Genomic DNA, 17387 nt, shown 5'->3' with positions numbered 1-17387 from the left:
GTTTTTCTTCTTAAAGTACAACAGTGCTATGAGAGATGCAAATGAGCTTTCTGAGGAGTGTGAGTTAAAATTGTTTCCATACCTGCAAATGTCACATTCTACTTAAACTTCAAAATGTGACCCCGTATGCGGGTCTCCCGCCTGACGGGAGGGGTCCACAGACACCTTTCCAACAGCCAGCCTGCCCGTGGCCACTCGGGAACCAGGACAGGCACGCGGAGAGGCTTCTGGAGGGGGCAGAGGGGCCTCCCCATCAGCCATTTCTAAGCATCCCTAGGGTACCACAAGGTGACCGGTCACATTTTATCCCCTAGATGATACTTGCTAAAATGCGGGAGTCAGCCATATATTAAAAAGGAAAAACTTGGCCATACTGGGGTAGAAAATCAACAGATGATAATTTGCTACTTAAAAAAATTTTTTTTGCCATATTGGAGATCAAACCTGTAATCTTTATAGAGCTGCATCTCTATTCTTTAAAATTTCTTTAAAATTTTGAGACGAGGTCTTGCTAGGTCACCAAGTTGCCCAGGCTGGACTTGAACTTGTGATCCTCCTGCCTTAGCCTCTCCGAGTGCTGGGATCACAGGCAAACGCCACCACCTGCAGCTCTCCCTTTAAACGATGGAATGTGCCCGAACTCTGCGCTCTATCCCCTTTGCTCACACTCTCCGGTCATGGCTGAAATGAGAAGAAGCTCTCTATTCCCCACATGTCAGCCGCACTTTCACGCATCTGATGTGCGCTGTCAGCCACTGTCTCCTCCTGAGGGACCTGGGGCTCAGCCGAGGTCTCAGCCCAGCGGGGATTCGAATCTGGGTTGGTCTGACCCCAAAGTGCCTCACTCTGGCCTTTCCTTGCAACTCTGGACTCTAAAGTAAAGATAACCCACATGGTCTTTTCCTGTACTTCAAAAACTGCTAATGTTAGCGCCCAGGAGGAGGCTCCCCCACTGCCATTCCACCGCTCCTAGGGCAGAGGAGGTGAGCTGCACAGGCACCAGCAGCACCCCCTACCCGCTGTGCAAATGAGAAGCCACATTAAACAAGTCTCAAAACCAGACTTCCAGATCACCTACATTAACCCAAAAGGGAAACAAGATGGAACACTCTGATACTCAACCACCTGGACTCCCTGAACTGGCAACAAAAGAGGATCTGAAAAAATGAAATCAGAAATAATTTCTCAGATAACAGCAGAGATTGTGCCCAGAGTGCAAGACATGATTAATAAATCTAGAGAGGACACAGATAAAAAATAGAGGAGCTGAGGAACATCATGGAATCCCAACATAAGAAACAAAGGGAATCCATAAAACAGATGCAAACAGATTTCCAGGAGATTAAAAACTCCATTGAAAGTCTTCCCAGCAGAATGAACCAATGTGAGGACAGAATTTCAGATATAGAAGATAAGATTGCAATTAGTGACCAGGAAAAGAAAAATTGCTTTAAAAATGTAAGGGACCACGAGAAATCAATCCAGCAGCTGCTAGATGATGCAAAAAAGAATAACATAAGACTGACTGGAGGCAACGAAGAAACAGGAGAGAGTGCAGATGACATAAAAAAAACTGTTTATAGACGTGATGGCAGAAAACTTCCCAAGGAGGGGAAAAGAACTTGACATACAGATAAGTGAGGCATATAGGACTCCAACTAGCCTTGATCAAAAAAAATCTACAAGGGGCTGGGGATTTAGCTCAGTGGTTCCTCTGCCTGCCTAGCAAGCACAAGGTCCCGAGTTCGATCCCCGGTACCAAAAAAAAAAAAAATCTACACATAGGCATATAATAGTTAGGATTCCAGAAACCCAACAGAAGAACAAAATTCTAGAAGTAGTTAGAGAAAAGAAACAAATCACATACAAAGGAAAGCCCATCAGAATCACAGCAGACTTCTCAATGCAAACCCTCAAGGCAAGAAGAGCTTGGACTGATGCATTTCAAGCCCTAAAGGAAAACAGCCTCCAACCCAGATTGATGTACCCTGCAAAACTATCTTTCAAAATTGATGGAGAAATAAGATACTTTCATAATAAAGAGAACTTTAGGAAGGTTATGAATACCAAACCAACACTCCAAAAAATTTCAGACAATATCCTAGGAAAAGACAATGAGGATCACAACCCCAGGAAGCCCAGCAGAATGAATCCATTGGGCATGACAAATTAAACACAAAGGGGGAGAATCCAACAAAAAGAAAAAGGTCATGACAAGGCTTTTAAAACTTTTAACTTCATCTCCCTAATGAGCGTATAATTCAATCTTGTTATTGTACTGATTAGTATTTTTCTGATTCTAGTGTTGCACACCTTTCCTTGTGCTGTACTGGCTATTTATCATCTTCTTGTGTCTACTTTTTAATTGGGTTGTCTATTAATAGAGCTGTAAGAGTTTTTTATATATTCTGGTCATAGGTTATATGCATAGTAAATATGGTCTGTTTAAGGACTACTTTTCATTTTAATGATGTCATTTAAAGTTCTAAATTTTGATGGAATCTCATTTATCAATTTTTTTCTTTTATACATCATGTTTTTTGTATCCTAGGAAGTTCTTGCCTACCCTAAATTCATAAACATTTTCCCTTATAATTTCTTCTTATAGTTTCATAGTTTTAGTCTTTCATATTTAGGTTCGTAGATCCTTTCAAGTTACTTTTATGTATGGAAATAAAGGGTTGAGGTTAATTTTTTATATACAGATACCAGGTGTTCTAGTGCCATTTGCTGAAAACTCTTATCTTTTCCTCAGCTCTTGAATTGAGTTTATGTTCTATAAAATGTTAATGTTAAATAATCTTTCAAAACTCAGTGGACCATATATGTGTGGTTCTATTTCTAGGTTCTCTGTTTTATTCCAATGGTCTATATGTCTTTCCTTATACCAACACTGCCTTGATTACTGTAGTTTTAGGTACTAAACATCTTCCAACACTGTTTTTTGTTTGTTTGTTACTTTTCTAGGTCCTTTGTATGCCTACATAACTTTTAAATTTCAATATCCAATTCTTTATTTATAGCAAGTATACATAGACCTGAATTTTTATATATACCTTGTGTTTTCTAATCCTGCTAAATTCAAATACAAGTTCTAGAGGCTCCTAGAGATTTCTTAGTATTTTCTCTGTAGATGATCATTTCATCTACATATAAAGATTTTGCTTCTACCTTGCCAATCCTATCCTAATTGTGTCACTTGATTGCCAGACTATTTTAGTTTGGGCCTAGGTTTCAAAGTTTAATGGACAGATGAAGAGTAGGCATATCTGCCCTTGTTCCCCACCTTAGGGACAATGCATTGTATCTTCTCCATTCATATAAGGCGTTTTTGCTGGAAGTATGGATTAGATGTCCTTAATCTGTTGAGAAGGTTCTGTTCTACTTCAGGTCTCCTGATAGCTTTTACCATGAACAGCTGTAGAATTTAGTCCAATACTTTTTCTCCAACTAGTGGCAGGATCATATAGCTTTTTCCTTTCCTCTGTTAAAATGATGACTTTGGGGGGTGGATCTTCCAATGCTGAACCAACACTGCCATCCCTGTAACAAAACCACTTTCTACATCCTGCCAGATCTGACTTCTAATAGTTTGTTTTGTTAAACAAATTTCTATCTATGTTCATACTTTCTTCTTCTATTATCTTTATCCAGTTTTAGGATTAGCACAATGTTGAGTTCCTAAAATGAGGAGAGAAGTGTTCCTTTTTTTTTCTGCTTTAAATGTTTGATATAATTTATCAGTTAAAACTTATATGAGCCTGTTGTCATATAGGTAGGTTTTCAAGCTAGGAATATACTTTCTTTAATAGGTGCTATTCAAATTTCATATTTCCTCCAGAGTTAGTTTCATTAATCTGTCTTCCAAGGTACTTCTTAGAAGTTGTCAAATTTATTTCAAAACAGATTTTTGTAATATGCTTTCTATATCCTTTTAAATTCTGTAAAATCTGTGGTAATGTCTCCTAGATCTTGATATTGTAATTTTAGAAATGTATAATTGATATTGTGTAATAGGAAGTAAAGGTCTAAAGGAGTAGGGGAAGGGGGAGGGGGAGGGGAAAGGAAAGAAGAGAAAGGAAAAATTATGAGAAGAGGAAAAAAATGGAAACAAAGTCTTTGCAAATAGGGAAGGGCGGAGGGGTGAAGGGAGGGCAGGGAATGGGGAAAAAATAAGAACCAAGATACATTATGTAAAGGTACAAGATCACAACGGTGAATGTAACTGTATTTTACATCTAAAATGGACCAATAAACTTAATGGGGGGGAAAAAAAAGAAGCAGTCTTTCTACTGCTACAAAAAAAAAAAGTGCTAATGTTAACTTTAAAATTTCATTTTTATTAGTTAATCAGTGCCAACTGAACCTCCAATGTGTGCTAGTTCCTGGTTTAGGCACCAGGGATACTGCAGTAAAAAGAAGGTTTCTGCCCTTGAAACACTGTGCTAGCAGGAGCAGAGACAGAAACACATTGAAAATGAGTCAGAGGTGGGAGAGGGGCTGAGCGTGCTCCAGGCAGGCGCCGACCCCACCAGCGGGGCCACAGCCCGCTCAGAGCCCGGGTCAGAGAGGCCCCAGGGCCGAGTTCGCACACAGCTCCACAGGGGCCCGCTGGGACACTTCCTCTAAGTCTTGGGTCTTGGGCCCAAGCCTGGGACGGGGATGCGGGCGGCCCCAGGAAGATCCAGGGAGCGTGAGAAGGGACAGGAGTGCAAGGGACAACATTCCCAAGGCAGCCCCAAGCTCAGAGCAGCCCAGAGAGGGCTGGGGGGACCTGCAGGCCACGCTGGGGGGCAGGGCCAAGATTGGTTTGGATTCCATGTGGCCCAGAAAACCCCAGAAAGGCTGTACACCAGGAAGGGTTGGATCTGACCCATCCTTTGGAAAGGTCATTTCGGCTACCATGTGGATGGGGGCTGAGAAGGGAGACAGAGGCAGCCAGGACCCCAGGGTCCAGGGCAGAGATGAGGGTGGCCTGAGTGAGGGAACAGCAGCGGAGCTGGTATAGGGGAGCACCAGTGCAGTCAGCAAAACTATCAGATACAACTGCTTCAGGCAGCAAGCTCGAAACATACACAATTGCTGTGACAACATCCCCAGGAAGACATTTTGGGGAGGAGAAGTTCTTTTACTTTTTTTTTTTTTAGATAGGGTCTCCCCCTATGCAGTCTAGGCTGGCCTCCAACTCAAGGCGATCCTCCTGCCTCAGCCTCCCAGAGTGCTGGGATTAAAGGCTTGTGCAACCACGCCTGGCTTCACCTGTGGATATTATATAAAAACCTGCAGGAATCAGTGTGAACCACTGAATACACAAGCGCCACACACACACACACAATCTCTGGTGCCATTTGCTCATCCCCAACGCCTGAAGGTCACCTGTTTTCTGGGAGGGCCTCTTCTTTCAACTGGAAGTTCTCATTGACGGCGATCTCGTGGGCCAGGGTCAGGTTGGACAGGTTCCTGGTTGCGGCCATGACGTCATCAAAGGTCACCCCCCGGGGCGGGCTGGCTGCTGGGAGAAACCAAAATCAGCCTGTGCTGCAGAGAAGGCGGCCCCACTGCTTCCTGACATGGCTCGCTCGGGCCCAGGACCGCAAGGTTAACGGGGATGCACATCAGCAGGTGCTCACTCACGGACACGGGCCCAGAAACGTAAGCACCCCTTCCTCAGCCTCGGCTACCACGCTTGATAACAAATTCCCAAATACTGACCAGACAACCTCATTCACAGGCCCAGGACTTAGCTTCACAAGTTTAATCACCTTATTGTTAAGTGTCTTGATCCTTGCGTGCATTTATTTGGGAAAATGACTAAGACTGTTTTTTATTCTGTAATTCAGAATTCTCATTAAGTACACTCAATATGAAATAACTGATTTTAAAAAAATGATTTCTAAATGTACAGTATAATGTAGGAAGGTGGTAAAGAATGAGTTATTTTTAGAGACAATACTAATTAGGCTAACAAATCATTTTAATAAACCCACAGTTGGAAATCTTAGCTTCTGTTAATTAAAAATCATGACCTCAAACAGCAGCAAGAGTGGGCAATACCTTGCTATCGGGATTCTTTTTTGTTGTTGCTGTTGTTGTTTTGACACAGTCTCACTACATAGCTGAGGCTGCCCTTGAACTCACTATGTAACCCAGGCTGGCCTTGAACTCACAGTGATCCTCCTGCCTCAGCCTCCCGGTTACAGGTGTACACCACCACATCCAGCTTGAATTCTTTTAAAAAGAAGGATGTGGAAGGGAGCAAGAAGGACCAAGGGAGAGGAGGAGGAGAAAGAAAGTTGATCCAGACAGAAAGCAAATGCCTGGATATTCGCCTCAGGATACCTGGGTTCCCTGCTGCCAGACGTGAGCCTCATAAACAGTGTGGAGAGCAAAAGAAGGCCTGGAACCGGGGCAGCCGCCCACTGTTCGCCAACTCTACCTCAAGATCCTCCCTGAACACCCCTCTGCGGTGCCAGGGCCCAGAGATGTGCAAAGGAATCACCCAGAGGCTCCAGATACCAAGATGTGCACAAAGCACCGTTCACAGAACGGAAGCCAAACGCAGGGCCGGTGGTGATCGGTGGTAAGTAAAGTCACGGGCAAGCTCCCTGACGGATGAGGCAGGGTAGTCATAACAACGTCTAGAAAATGTGCCCCATGAGCAAATGCGCTGTTATAACGCCATGTGAGAGGAGTCCACGTATGTATACACACACACACACACACGCACGCACGCACACACACACGCACACGCCTCTCTGACACGTAAAGATACAGCAGCGCTCAGGCAGCGCTCATCTTTGGCAATATTTTCTTTTCTCTACACTTAAGCATTTTCCACCATTTAGAAATGAGAACACAAAAATTTTAAATACATACAAAGGAACAAATCGCTTGAACTGGACTCTAGATCCCATTAGATATTAGCTGTATTTCCTGCTGGCCCTTCATCAGTTTAAAGGATTATACTTCCTAGACAAAATGCAAGTTAAAAACTCTTTCAAAAAGGTAAGCATGCTTGCTTGACACATCTCTAGTGCTCACACACCAAAAAGGGAAAAGCAGCTGGGATGATGGTACACCCCCAGAATCCCAGCACTGTAGAAGGCTGAGGCAGGAGGATTGCCGTGAGTTCAAAGCCAGCCTGAACTACATAGCAAAACTCTGTCTCAAAAGAACAAAACAAAACATAAATAAATAAATAAATAAATGGGAAAAAAAATTTTGGTACTGGGATTTGAACTCGGGTCCTTCTGCTTGTGAGGCAGGCAGAAGAACCACTGAGCTAAATCCTTGACCCGAAAAATATTTTTTAAATGGCTGAGAATGTAGCTCAATGCAAAGGTCCAGGCTTCAATTCTCAGTGCTACGAAAAAGAAAGAGACAGAGAGGGAGGAAGGGAGAGAGAGAGAGGGAGAGAGAAGTGTTCCTCCTTGCTGCATCCTCTTCCACTTTCTCACAGCCCTGGTGTAGTAACCCTCTTTAGGCCACTCCTGGGTGTTAGCAAGAACCCCTTCCGATTATTTCACTTCCTGCCCAACCCTTCCAGAATGGCAAGTTTCCTTCAACGTCTACCAGAAAGAAAAAAAGTCACAGAAAACCCATGTGATTTTGTCCCAATTTGCCAAGAAGGCCCGGCTTCCCGCCAGTGGGAGAACAGGGGGACGGGCAGGCAGTCTCCCTCACGGTCAGAGCGAGGCGGCCGGGACACCAGGCCGGGCCGGGCCCAGGCGGCGGCGTCAGCGTGCGCAGCTGCCTGCTCCTCAGAGCACACAGGAGACGGCCCAGCGCCTCTGGTGCCGCCCGGCTTTGGGGGGCCCGGCTGCTCCGCTCCAGCACCCGCCCCAGCCCAGGCCCCGCTCACAGGCCGGAGAGCTGGACTTGCTGGAGGAGTCGCTGGCGAAGCTCTGCCGGGAGCACTCGCAGTCGCTGAGCACGGCCAGGCTTTCCGAGCAGCGCGGCGAGTCCAGGTCACCGGGCTGGTCCTCGGCTTCGAGCTGCTTCCTGCTGTGCAGCGGCATGGTGCGGTGCGAGGGCGCGGACGGAGGGACCCTGCGCGGACAAGTGGACGCGTCGGCCCGCAGCCCTCCACAGCGCGCCCACACCCGCAAGGCGGGTGGTGTCGGGAAGGCCCCGGGTGGGGGGGGGTCCTGGCCCTCCCTCCAGCACCCTGCACGGGCCGGCAGGGGGCCATCGGGAGAGTCCCACGGCCACCCGGTGAGCGCACAGGGTCCCAGCGGGCATGAACTCAGGGCAGCCCGCAGCAGCGACAGATCCTTGGGAAAAGCAGGCTGGACGCAGGCTGCTCAAGCCTGGCAGGGTGACAGAGGGCCCTGGGGACAGACCGGCCTGCTCTCTGCCTGGGAGCGCACTGTCACCTTGCCTAGCCCTGCAGCTGGGCAGAAAGCCTGGCCAGGCGGCCCTAACCCCACTGAAAGGCTTGGTGCAGCACAGGAGCGGCAGTTGTCACAGGGCTCCCACTGCCTTGTTCTAGAGACAAAGTTCGAAATCTGCCTCTTTCTGTCCTCCAGAGCCTCCCACAGGCAAATCTCTGACTGAGAGGTCAGCCGCTCCATCCCTGTGGAGGCGCCTGACGCTTGGCTGTGCCTGCAGCTCAGAGAGGACTGGCCATGGCCTGACCCTTGGACACACGTGGCCCTGACTCCCAGGCGAGGGCCAGACTGGGACATGGGCACCGACTGGGCCACAGCTGTCAAGCTCCGCGCCCTGGACATCGGACAGCCTCCCGGGGAAGGAGTCGGGCTGCGACACAACCCAGAAAGATCACGAGTGCAGAGAGCCAGGCCAAGCCCAGGATGCCATGCAGGCCCACGAGGAGACTGTCCGTGCCGTGGGTGGAATGGGAAACCGAGGCCCCGGGAAACAGCATCGCAAGTCCTCATGGACATCGAGCACCGGAGTTCACTTCATCCCTCTAACCCTGAATGAGCCCACGCCATGGGGACAGGGCGCCCGCGAGGCCAAGCCTGTGAAGCTGCTGCTGCACCGCAGTCCTGGAGACGCCAGCAGCCTCCTCGGGGCTTTGCAGCGCGGCCGCTGTGCACAGGCTGGGGGCAGCGGTGAGGAGGGACAGGTAGCCGCCGACACTGCGCCCGGGTGGGGAAAGGGGACAGGAGCAGGACAGGGAAGCTCAGGGAAGGAGGGCGGGGTCTGGGCTCTGCGGAGAGGAGCAGCGCCTTCTGCCCTGCGCTTCAGCAGCACCTGCAGGCTCCTGGACTGCTCCGGAAACACCCTTGGCCAGGACCCCGGCTGGCAAGTGGAGCACGGCTAACCCGTGGCAGACCCTCAGGCCATCCTCAGCCCCAACACCGGCCACCGCACACAGGCGATAAGACGGCCGAGCCCCCTCTGGGTGACATGACCCTCTGCCCCTAGTACTGCTCCCCTAGACTGCTGAGGGAGGACAGGGCACCAGACACGGTACTGCCACCAACCCCAAACCTTCCCCTCAGCCTGCCAGATCTCTCTTTGCCAACACTGTCCTTCCTGTTGAGGCAATTCTTTTGTTTTGTTTCTGAGACAGGGTCTTGCTATGTAGTTCAAGTTGGCCTTGCACGCGAAGTGATCCTCCTGCCTCTGCCTCCCAATGCTGGGATTATAGGTTTCCACCACTACACCAGCCAGGCAGTTCTCGACAATGTTTCCTGCTCCCAGAGGCCTCCCTCTGCCCTCCTGCCGCTCTTGGCCCATCCGCATACCTCCAGCGCCTCCTCAAGACAATGGCTGCTTCCGGTCTCTACTAAAGCAGACGCAGCGTCCTGCCCGCTGGGCGGCCTGGGTGTGCAATAAGCACGCATTCGGTGTCAGCCTGACCAGAGTGCTGGACACCGCCACCCTCAGGACACCAGGACACGTGCAACCTGGCACCGCCACACACTCACAAACCTGGTCCCGCCAAAGTCCCAGCTCGGGGCCCAGAATCCACTCCCTATGCCGGAGTATTTAGATTTAAAACTAAGGACCTAAGTCCTTGTCGCTCATTTGAGGATGGGGGGGGGATTGGGTTTTTGTTGTTGTTTTGACAGGATCTTGCTACCCAGCCCAAGATGGCCTCAAACTCATGGCAATTCTCCCACTTCAGCTTTCCAAGCGCTGGGATCACAGGTGTGTACCACCGTGCCCGGCTCACTTGAGCATCTTAACTCTTTCCTTTGGCTGGAACCATGAGTGGCCCATGCATGAGTGTCCATCGGGTGGCTTGACCCAAAGCGACTGTCCACACCACCCGATGGGCATTCATGGACCACACCAGTGCATGCGACTTAGGAATTATGGCCATAGCGTAAATGTGGTAAAGTTTATTTCCACGTCACTATTTTCTTCTAGTCCTTCCCCTGCAATGTAGCAATTGTGCTGATGTACTCTGCATTTTTTCCACTACAGGTGCCTCAATGAGCAGGGTCTTTGGCTGTTTATCCAAGTAGAAGTGAATGGAAGCTTTCACCCTCAGGCCCTTGTGAACTGGGTTAACGGTCACAGTCACCCACCCCAGTTGCCTCCCCCAGCGCCGGGCCAGGTAGACAGGACCGCAGACCTGCTCCGAGCCGAGCTCTAGCGCATCACCAGGAGCCCAGGAGTCCTGCTTCCTGCCAACGGAGGCCAGGTCCGGCCGGGGGCGCGGCAGGAGGCACAAAGCTTCCTAGGGCCCAGGGTCCTGCTCGGATGGCAGGAGCCCCCACATTATAGCGGGCCTGCGTGTGCCGGAGCAGACGCAGGTCCTCGAAACCCTGTATTAGAAACGTCCGAGCCAGCAGTGCCTGACTCAGGGCTGGCGTGCAGCTTCGCTCAGCCGAGCGAGTGTGTGGGACAGCGCTGGACTCAGACAACAGGGCGTGGACATTTGCTTGAATTAACACGAACACCGGAGGGAAGATCAGTTTCCCCCCAGGATAATTAAAGCATCTTCCCCACAGATAAACGGGACTGGGACTTAACCCACGACGGAGCTCGCCCCCTTGTCTGAGATACAAAACCCAGAAGCGAGCGCCCGCCAGAGAGGAAACCCGCTCTCCCCAGCTTGGACTTGGGTTCCCACAAATGTCATCTGGGGGCAAACCTGACCCCACAGGCATCCAGGGAGTCAGACTGCTGCATTTTGGATTCTCTCTTAGACTGGTGATAATAAAGCCAGGCTGGTTTTTTAAAGAAACGTAAGGCTTCTCAAACACACAGGCAGATCTACCCAGCTCACAGAAAATCCACACAGCTGTCCTGGACCATCCCGCCTCAGCCTACCTGGAAGACTCACTCACTGTCAAAAGCAAAGTCAAAGCTAAAGACAGCAGGTGACTCCCAGCGAGGCCTTTGCACTGCAATGGGCCACCTTCAAAGGAAATGGAGCCTGTCATCTGTGCTTTTTCACTGTGTCGTTCCACCATTTTATAGCAACACACACAGTATTACATCATCCCTTCCGAAGCCAGTGCCCGAGAGCCGACACGTGCACTGGGGATATGCAGAGCGATTCCCAGGGACTCTAAGTTTGGTTTGGTGCACTCCATTATAGCAGCACACATGGACTGAGACGGAAACCCTCCCTGAGGTCAGGTTGTCGCTGTGATGAACACCCCATGCGGGAACGTGGCTTTGGCACTGGTAATGGGCAGAGGAGGGGGGACCGGGCTGGAAAAAGCCCAGGCTGCAGTGAACGGAGCATGAAGAGCAATTCTGAGGGTTCTGAGTCGTAGGGATTACTCAGGTGGCTGTGATGGAAGCGTTGGTGGAAATGTTATGCTGAGACAATTCTGATGGAATCTCGGACAAAAACGAGGACCAAGACGTTAGAAATGCAGTAAAGGCCGTCCTGTCCCACAGTATCGAAGAACTGGACTGAACTCTGTACATGGCCAGGCAAGAAAAGAAGGCAGTTTAAAAGCCATGGACTAAGACCAGGGATGCAGCTCAGCAGCACTGTGCCTGCCTGGCAAGTGCAAGGTGCTGAGTTCAATTCCCAGTACCAAATAAATAATAAATAAAAGCCATGAACTGGGATATCTGGGGGAAGACGTTTCTAAGCAAAATATTGAGGAGTGGTGTGACTACTTTTAACCACATACAGTAAGATGTGGGAGCAGAGAAATGATTTAAAGATGATTTATAATCAAAGGGAAGTCAAGTGGAAATATCTGAGCGATTTATACCTCAGAAGAGCAGACGGAGGGTCTGACCAAGGGCAGCTCACTAAAGAGGTGACCAGCTGAGAAGGGAGCCCGGAGCCACTCGGCAGGACAGTGGCAGAGGCCCCAAAGCCATGGCAGAGGCTGCCCCTCCATCACAGGCCCCTGAGGCAAGGTGTCCACAGCAAGTCAGTGCCTGCCACCTGGCGTCTGCTCCCCAATTCTGGCCAGCACCCCTCAAGGTCCCAGCTGGGGTTCAAGTGGATCCAGGGGTGGCTTGAGGTCCGGCTCTCTGTGAGATACAAGCTGGGAGCCCTGGCCACCTGCCTGTGACGCTAATTCTGCAGCCGCACAGAAGACGGAGCATGGCAACCCAGACCTTGAAGTACCTGGAGTCCACGTGGACTGGAGGGACGCAGAGGGGTCAGGATCTGCAGTGACCTCCCGGGGCGAAGCCCAGCAGAGCGGGAAGGTCGGGGCCAGAGACCCGAGGACTGGAAAGCGACCAACAGGGCCTCCAGGCACAGGGCCCGGCAGGGCCATAAGGATGAGGCCGCCCTGGGCCACAGGACCAGAACACAGCCTGTGGGGCCAGAGGGGGACAGGGGGTCACGGGAGATCCCTGGAAACTGTCAGACTTGATGGTGCTTTCCCGGTGGGGTTCGGGACTCACTTGGTATCAGCGAGCTCTCTGGGCTTACTTAGTTCTCCCCTGGGAATCTCAGTGTCTGGGCCGAGCCAGTCGACTTCTGCACTCTGGAAGTAGGGACCCTGTTTGGATTTCACAGCTGGAGGAGACTGATCCCAGGATAAATCCTGTCCAGTCTTGCCCAGACCTGATTTAGCTGGAACTGGGGACTCCGGAGTTGGTGATGGAATGAGTGAAGGCTCTGGAGCTCCGGGATGGAATGAATGTGTTTTGCAAGGGAGAAGGACACACATCTGGGGTTGGCCAAGCGCACTGCTACGGTTTGAAAGTGTTCCTCCAACAGCCTGGGTTAGGAACTGAATCAACTCACCAGCTAGGGGGGTGGAGCCAAAGGGGTGGGGCCTAGGTCACAAGGGGCCACTCCCAGGCCTGGGGAGGAGCAGGCACAGACCTGCTGTCCCTCTCCCATGCTCTCCTCCTGTCCTATTGGGACGCGGCAAGAAGCCCTTGCCAGAAAGTGGCCCCGTCTCAGATGTCTCAGGCTCCAGAGCCATGAGCTAAATAAACTGTTCCTCGTACACGGCCCAGAACGTGGTACTCTGTCAGGGCAACCCAAATGAACTAAGACAGTAACTGGTGCCATAGGGGCTTCTACACAGGACCCTGTGCTGGGCAAAATCAGTGCTATCTAGGGTGTCACCGTCCATGCCAGTGCTGTTACCATGCTTGAATCTACTGTCTGCTCTGACACTGGAGACGCTGCATTGACAAATGTACTGTAGTTAGGAATAAAAGGCCTGCATGTGTGCAGCTCTGTTTCGAATGAAAGAGAAGAAAAACAATAAGCAGATGGAGAAAAATATTAGTGGGGGAATCCAAGTCACAAGTAGACAATAGTGTCCTTAGTATTATTCCTCCTGCCTTTTTCTGTAAGTGCAAACATATATCCAAATAAAAGGTTAAATGAGAGGCAGTGCTGGGCTAAAACGTCAAGATTCTAACTCAGAACAGATTTGAGTTCTGTAGGTTGGGAAGGGGTACTGGGCGTTTGCACTGAGCTACATTCTCAGATGATTTTATTTATTTTTCTATCTCGAGACCGGACGTTGCTAAGTTACCCCACTGGCCTAAGTTGCAGTCCTCCCGCCTCAGCCTCCTGAGTGGCTGGGATTATCGGCAGGTCACAGCACATCTGGCTTTCCTGCAGTGTTTAGATTCTGATGGTCCCCAGCACTGTGTCAGCTAATACCACTTTACTACAAAGGCTCTTCTGTCAAACTTGGCCCAGTCTCCTTCTTCAAGGCCAGTCCCCAGAGAATAAAGCCAGACTTGGTCAGGAACCCATCAGGACAGCCAAAGCAAATCATTTCTTTAGGGTCCCCTCCCAGCTGGCCTCCTCCTTCCTAAGAAGTCTCTTGCTGGGGTTTCAATCCCTGGGTGATCTGGCCTCCAACTACCCATCCTGTTCCGCTGTCCCCCAACCCTTTGGGCTCTGGACACAGCAGCCCTCCGCGGCCCCACAGACCCGCCAAGTGTCCTGCTTGGGAGCCTTCCCCCATCGTGTGCCTGCCCCTGGAATAGCACTCTGGTTGGCTCCTTGTGGTTCAGATCTGAAATTTAATGTCACAACTTGAAGCTGACCTTCCCTGAGACTCGACATGCACACCAACCATCTGGAGCCCAGAGCCTGGCCTGGGACAGTGCTTCGTGAATGCACTGAGCCTCGCTCCTATGCAGCAAACAACTTGCCTTTTATCCTTCTTCTGCTGCAGCCCCTTTGCTCATATAACGGCTCTGCAGTCACTTAAGGTACCGGGCTGTTGCTGTCTGTATGTCTCTCTCCCCACTACATTTTAGGCTGCTCATGTGAGTAGCTCTGTCTCGTCTTCAATCCAGCGCCTACCACAATGTAATTCCAAGGCACCAATCATCCAAACCAGCAAGGACTCCAGTTCCAGGAGTTTAAAGGAAAGTTTGCATCAAGTCTCTCCGCCCTGCTAATTCCTTGGTTACCAGACCCTAACAATCAGAGGGAGCAGCCTTGGTGTGCTTACTAGGGCCCCATGAAGCAGCACCCATAACCATCTCAGGGTGAGTCCTGTAGATACCTTATGACCTCGAGTCCTCAGGACAACCTGGATAGCTAAGATAGTATCCCTGTTTCATAAGGACCTGAGGCTCAGAGAGACTGCATACTTCTCCGATGGCCCACAGCAATGCAGAGCAGGACCCTAACGCAGGCAGTGGAACCCTAAACTCATGCTCTCTGCCACTCAAGGATGGCTGGAGAGAATGTGTGTGCTGCTCATTCTTTCCACTCCTGCCCTGCCAAACTGACCCATCCATCACCATGGGGACACTTGCACAGTGATAGCCAGCTGACCTTCCTCTGGGGTGGCTGCTAAGTGCTGCAGCGTGAAGGGCATTGCTGAGAGTCCATGAGCTAAAATAATTCTCAATCATCCCCTAGAGCGAATGAAAATCCTCTCCGGCAGCCATTCTTTATGCACTGAAAATCCTTAGCTAAAACCCGAATATTATCCAGAGTGAATTGCCTACAGCTAAGCATGAGTCATGCACATTCTGGAGTAAATTATCCAGATTATCCAGTAGGCCAAAGATGAAGGAAGGCATCTAGTCAACAGTAGGTATTGGAAAGGAGCAATTTCAAGAAACATAGAGAGCAGTAGCAGCGAACCTATGGCACTCATGCCACAGCGGGCATGCGAAGTCCTCTCTGTGGCAGGATAGCCAAGTCACCCCAGCATCCGAGCACTTGATAATGATTATTTTATCTAAAAGAAAACCTCAGCATTCAGGTTTAATTGCAGTGTTGGCACTTTGTGATAAATAAGTAGGTTTTGGGTTGCAGTGTGGGCACTCAGGGTCTAAAAGGTTTGCCATCGCCGATCTAGAGGGTGCCATGAAGTCAGGTGCACGAAGAAACACTGACATGTGTGGTCAAGGGCAGGCCAGGAGTCTGAGGAGAGCCCGTCGGGTCTGCTGAGAAGATCGCAGATGGTGGGGAATTTCCATCTCTGCTCTGGAGCCAGACAGCAGCACCAAAAAGTGACTCCTCCACGGCGAAGCTAAACCTGCAGAGCAGGGAGGTTCTGCACTGCTCCGCCAGCAATACCAGTCTTCATCAAATGAGGGCCAACAAAGCTGGATAAAAGCCAAGCAGCCAGTCACTGTCCAAAGCGCAGGCGTGCATGCTACACATGGCATTACAGCACCGGGGAGAAGGCCATCTAGACTCTTTTCACACTTGAAGTCACTGTCTTCCTTTTCCTGCTGACCTGCGTTAGGACCCAGGCCCTCAGCCCCTCAAGAAGCGGCATGGAAGCTGCTTTCAGGCGTGACCTGGCATCTTCAGCCCTGGGCCGCTTCCAGCCAGGCTGCCAGGGTGATGTGGGTCAGGCCAGAGAAAGGGGGAAGAGCCAGGTCTCTGGAGGGAGAACAGGGTGCTGAGGGCCCCTGGGGACAAGGCTAGCTCGTCCAGTTTCTTCGTGGGCAAAGTAGCAGGACACACACTGGACAATATTCCCGAACTTCAGCGCTATGAATACCACGCCACGACAGCACTCAGGGCCCATCTCCATCTCTACTGTAAATCAGCAAACACTTCTCTATCTGGACCAGGCTGTGGGGTTTACACACACTTATTTCAAAAGGAAACTTTGTATCATTGTGCAATTACTCAATGCAACAATGTTTCCTTTGCTGACAGGACACATAGCTATGTGCATCCACGTGCCCTCAAATCAGGGTCACTACCCGAGGGGCAGCCTAGGGGAGCACAAAGCGATCATCCCGGAGAGTTCAAGGGTTCGACCCACCTGCTCAACCGAGACTTGCACCGGAGTTCGCCCCTCCGCGCACTCGGTGCCCCTCCCCGCTCTGGTCCCCTCCGCTCGCCTCCGCCCCGCCCCTCGCCTCCACGTTTCCTGTCAAAACAAACCCTTGGGGGAGGGGACAGCCCGGGCCGAGCCGAGTGCAGAGAACACGGCCTCGACCCCGAACACGCGCGACCTCCCCGACTCAGCCGTCAGCTCAGCCCTCACCTAGGGGCCCGAGGAAGCGGGGTCCCCTGCACCCTGAGGCCGCGTGCACCCCGACACCGCGCGGCACCCGGCGCGCCCTCCGTGCGGACGGGGCTCGAAGAGAACAAGGGGACGCTCCGACCCCGCGGCCCCAGGACGAGGTCCGGCTGGAACCTGAGTGGGCATCTCTGATGCCCCAGAGCGCGGCCCCGCGGGGCTCGCCGTCGTCTCCCCGGGGCCGCATACACACCGGTGGGCGCGGAAGAGATCGGCGACGAGCTGCGGCGTCCCTTGTCTCCGTGCCCCCTCGCCGAGCAGCCCACAGCGTGGAAACTCCCAGCCCACAGCTCCAGGCCCCGCGCCCCCTCGGGATTTAAAGGGCTTGAGGTCCCCAGGGAGGTGGCTGTCAGCAAATGGGCGCGGGGGGGGGGGACGGAGCGCGGGCCAGGGAGATCGGGGCATCGCAGGCTCCGGCAGTCGCTCCCTCACAGAGCCCACCCAGTACGGGGGCAGCTGCCGCGTGTTCGGGTCACACAAGCCAGGCCGCGGATGGCTCGGCCT

At 51.3% G+C, this 17387-nt stretch overlaps 1 protein-coding gene across 4 annotated transcripts in view; it reads right to left on the bottom strand.

Annotated features, from left to right (window-relative positions):
• The window catches only part of Tcp11l2 (t-complex 11 like 2), a 34236-nt gene extending 16849 nt beyond the window's left edge, over positions 1–17387 (bottom strand). For 2 of the 4 annotated variants that reach the window (XM_004844813.4, XM_087192759.1), the window contains exons 1-3: positions 17077–17372; positions 7862–8049; positions 5377–5509 (exon numbers count right to left, since the gene is read on the bottom strand). In XM_004844813.4, the coding sequence (XP_004844870.1) occupies positions 5377–5509; positions 7862–8049; positions 17077–17288 (533 nt within the window). In that variant the 5' untranslated portion in view covers positions 17289–17372. Of the gene's footprint in view, positions 1–5376; positions 5513–7861; positions 8050–17076 lie in introns of all 4 variants that reach the window. The other 2 variants (XM_004844814.4, XM_004844812.4) reach the window with 2 other exon arrangements.

Source organism: Heterocephalus glaber, unplaced genomic scaffold (assembly GCF_053883595.1).
Source record: "Heterocephalus glaber isolate CG9 unplaced genomic scaffold, H.glaber_assembly_v1.0 deba00001572, whole genome shotgun sequence".
Classification (NCBI taxonomy): Eukaryota; Metazoa; Chordata; class Mammalia; order Rodentia; family Bathyergidae; genus Heterocephalus; species Heterocephalus glaber.
Note: the sequence above shows the minus strand (reverse complement) of the source record. Positions and strands in the feature narration are given on the sequence as shown.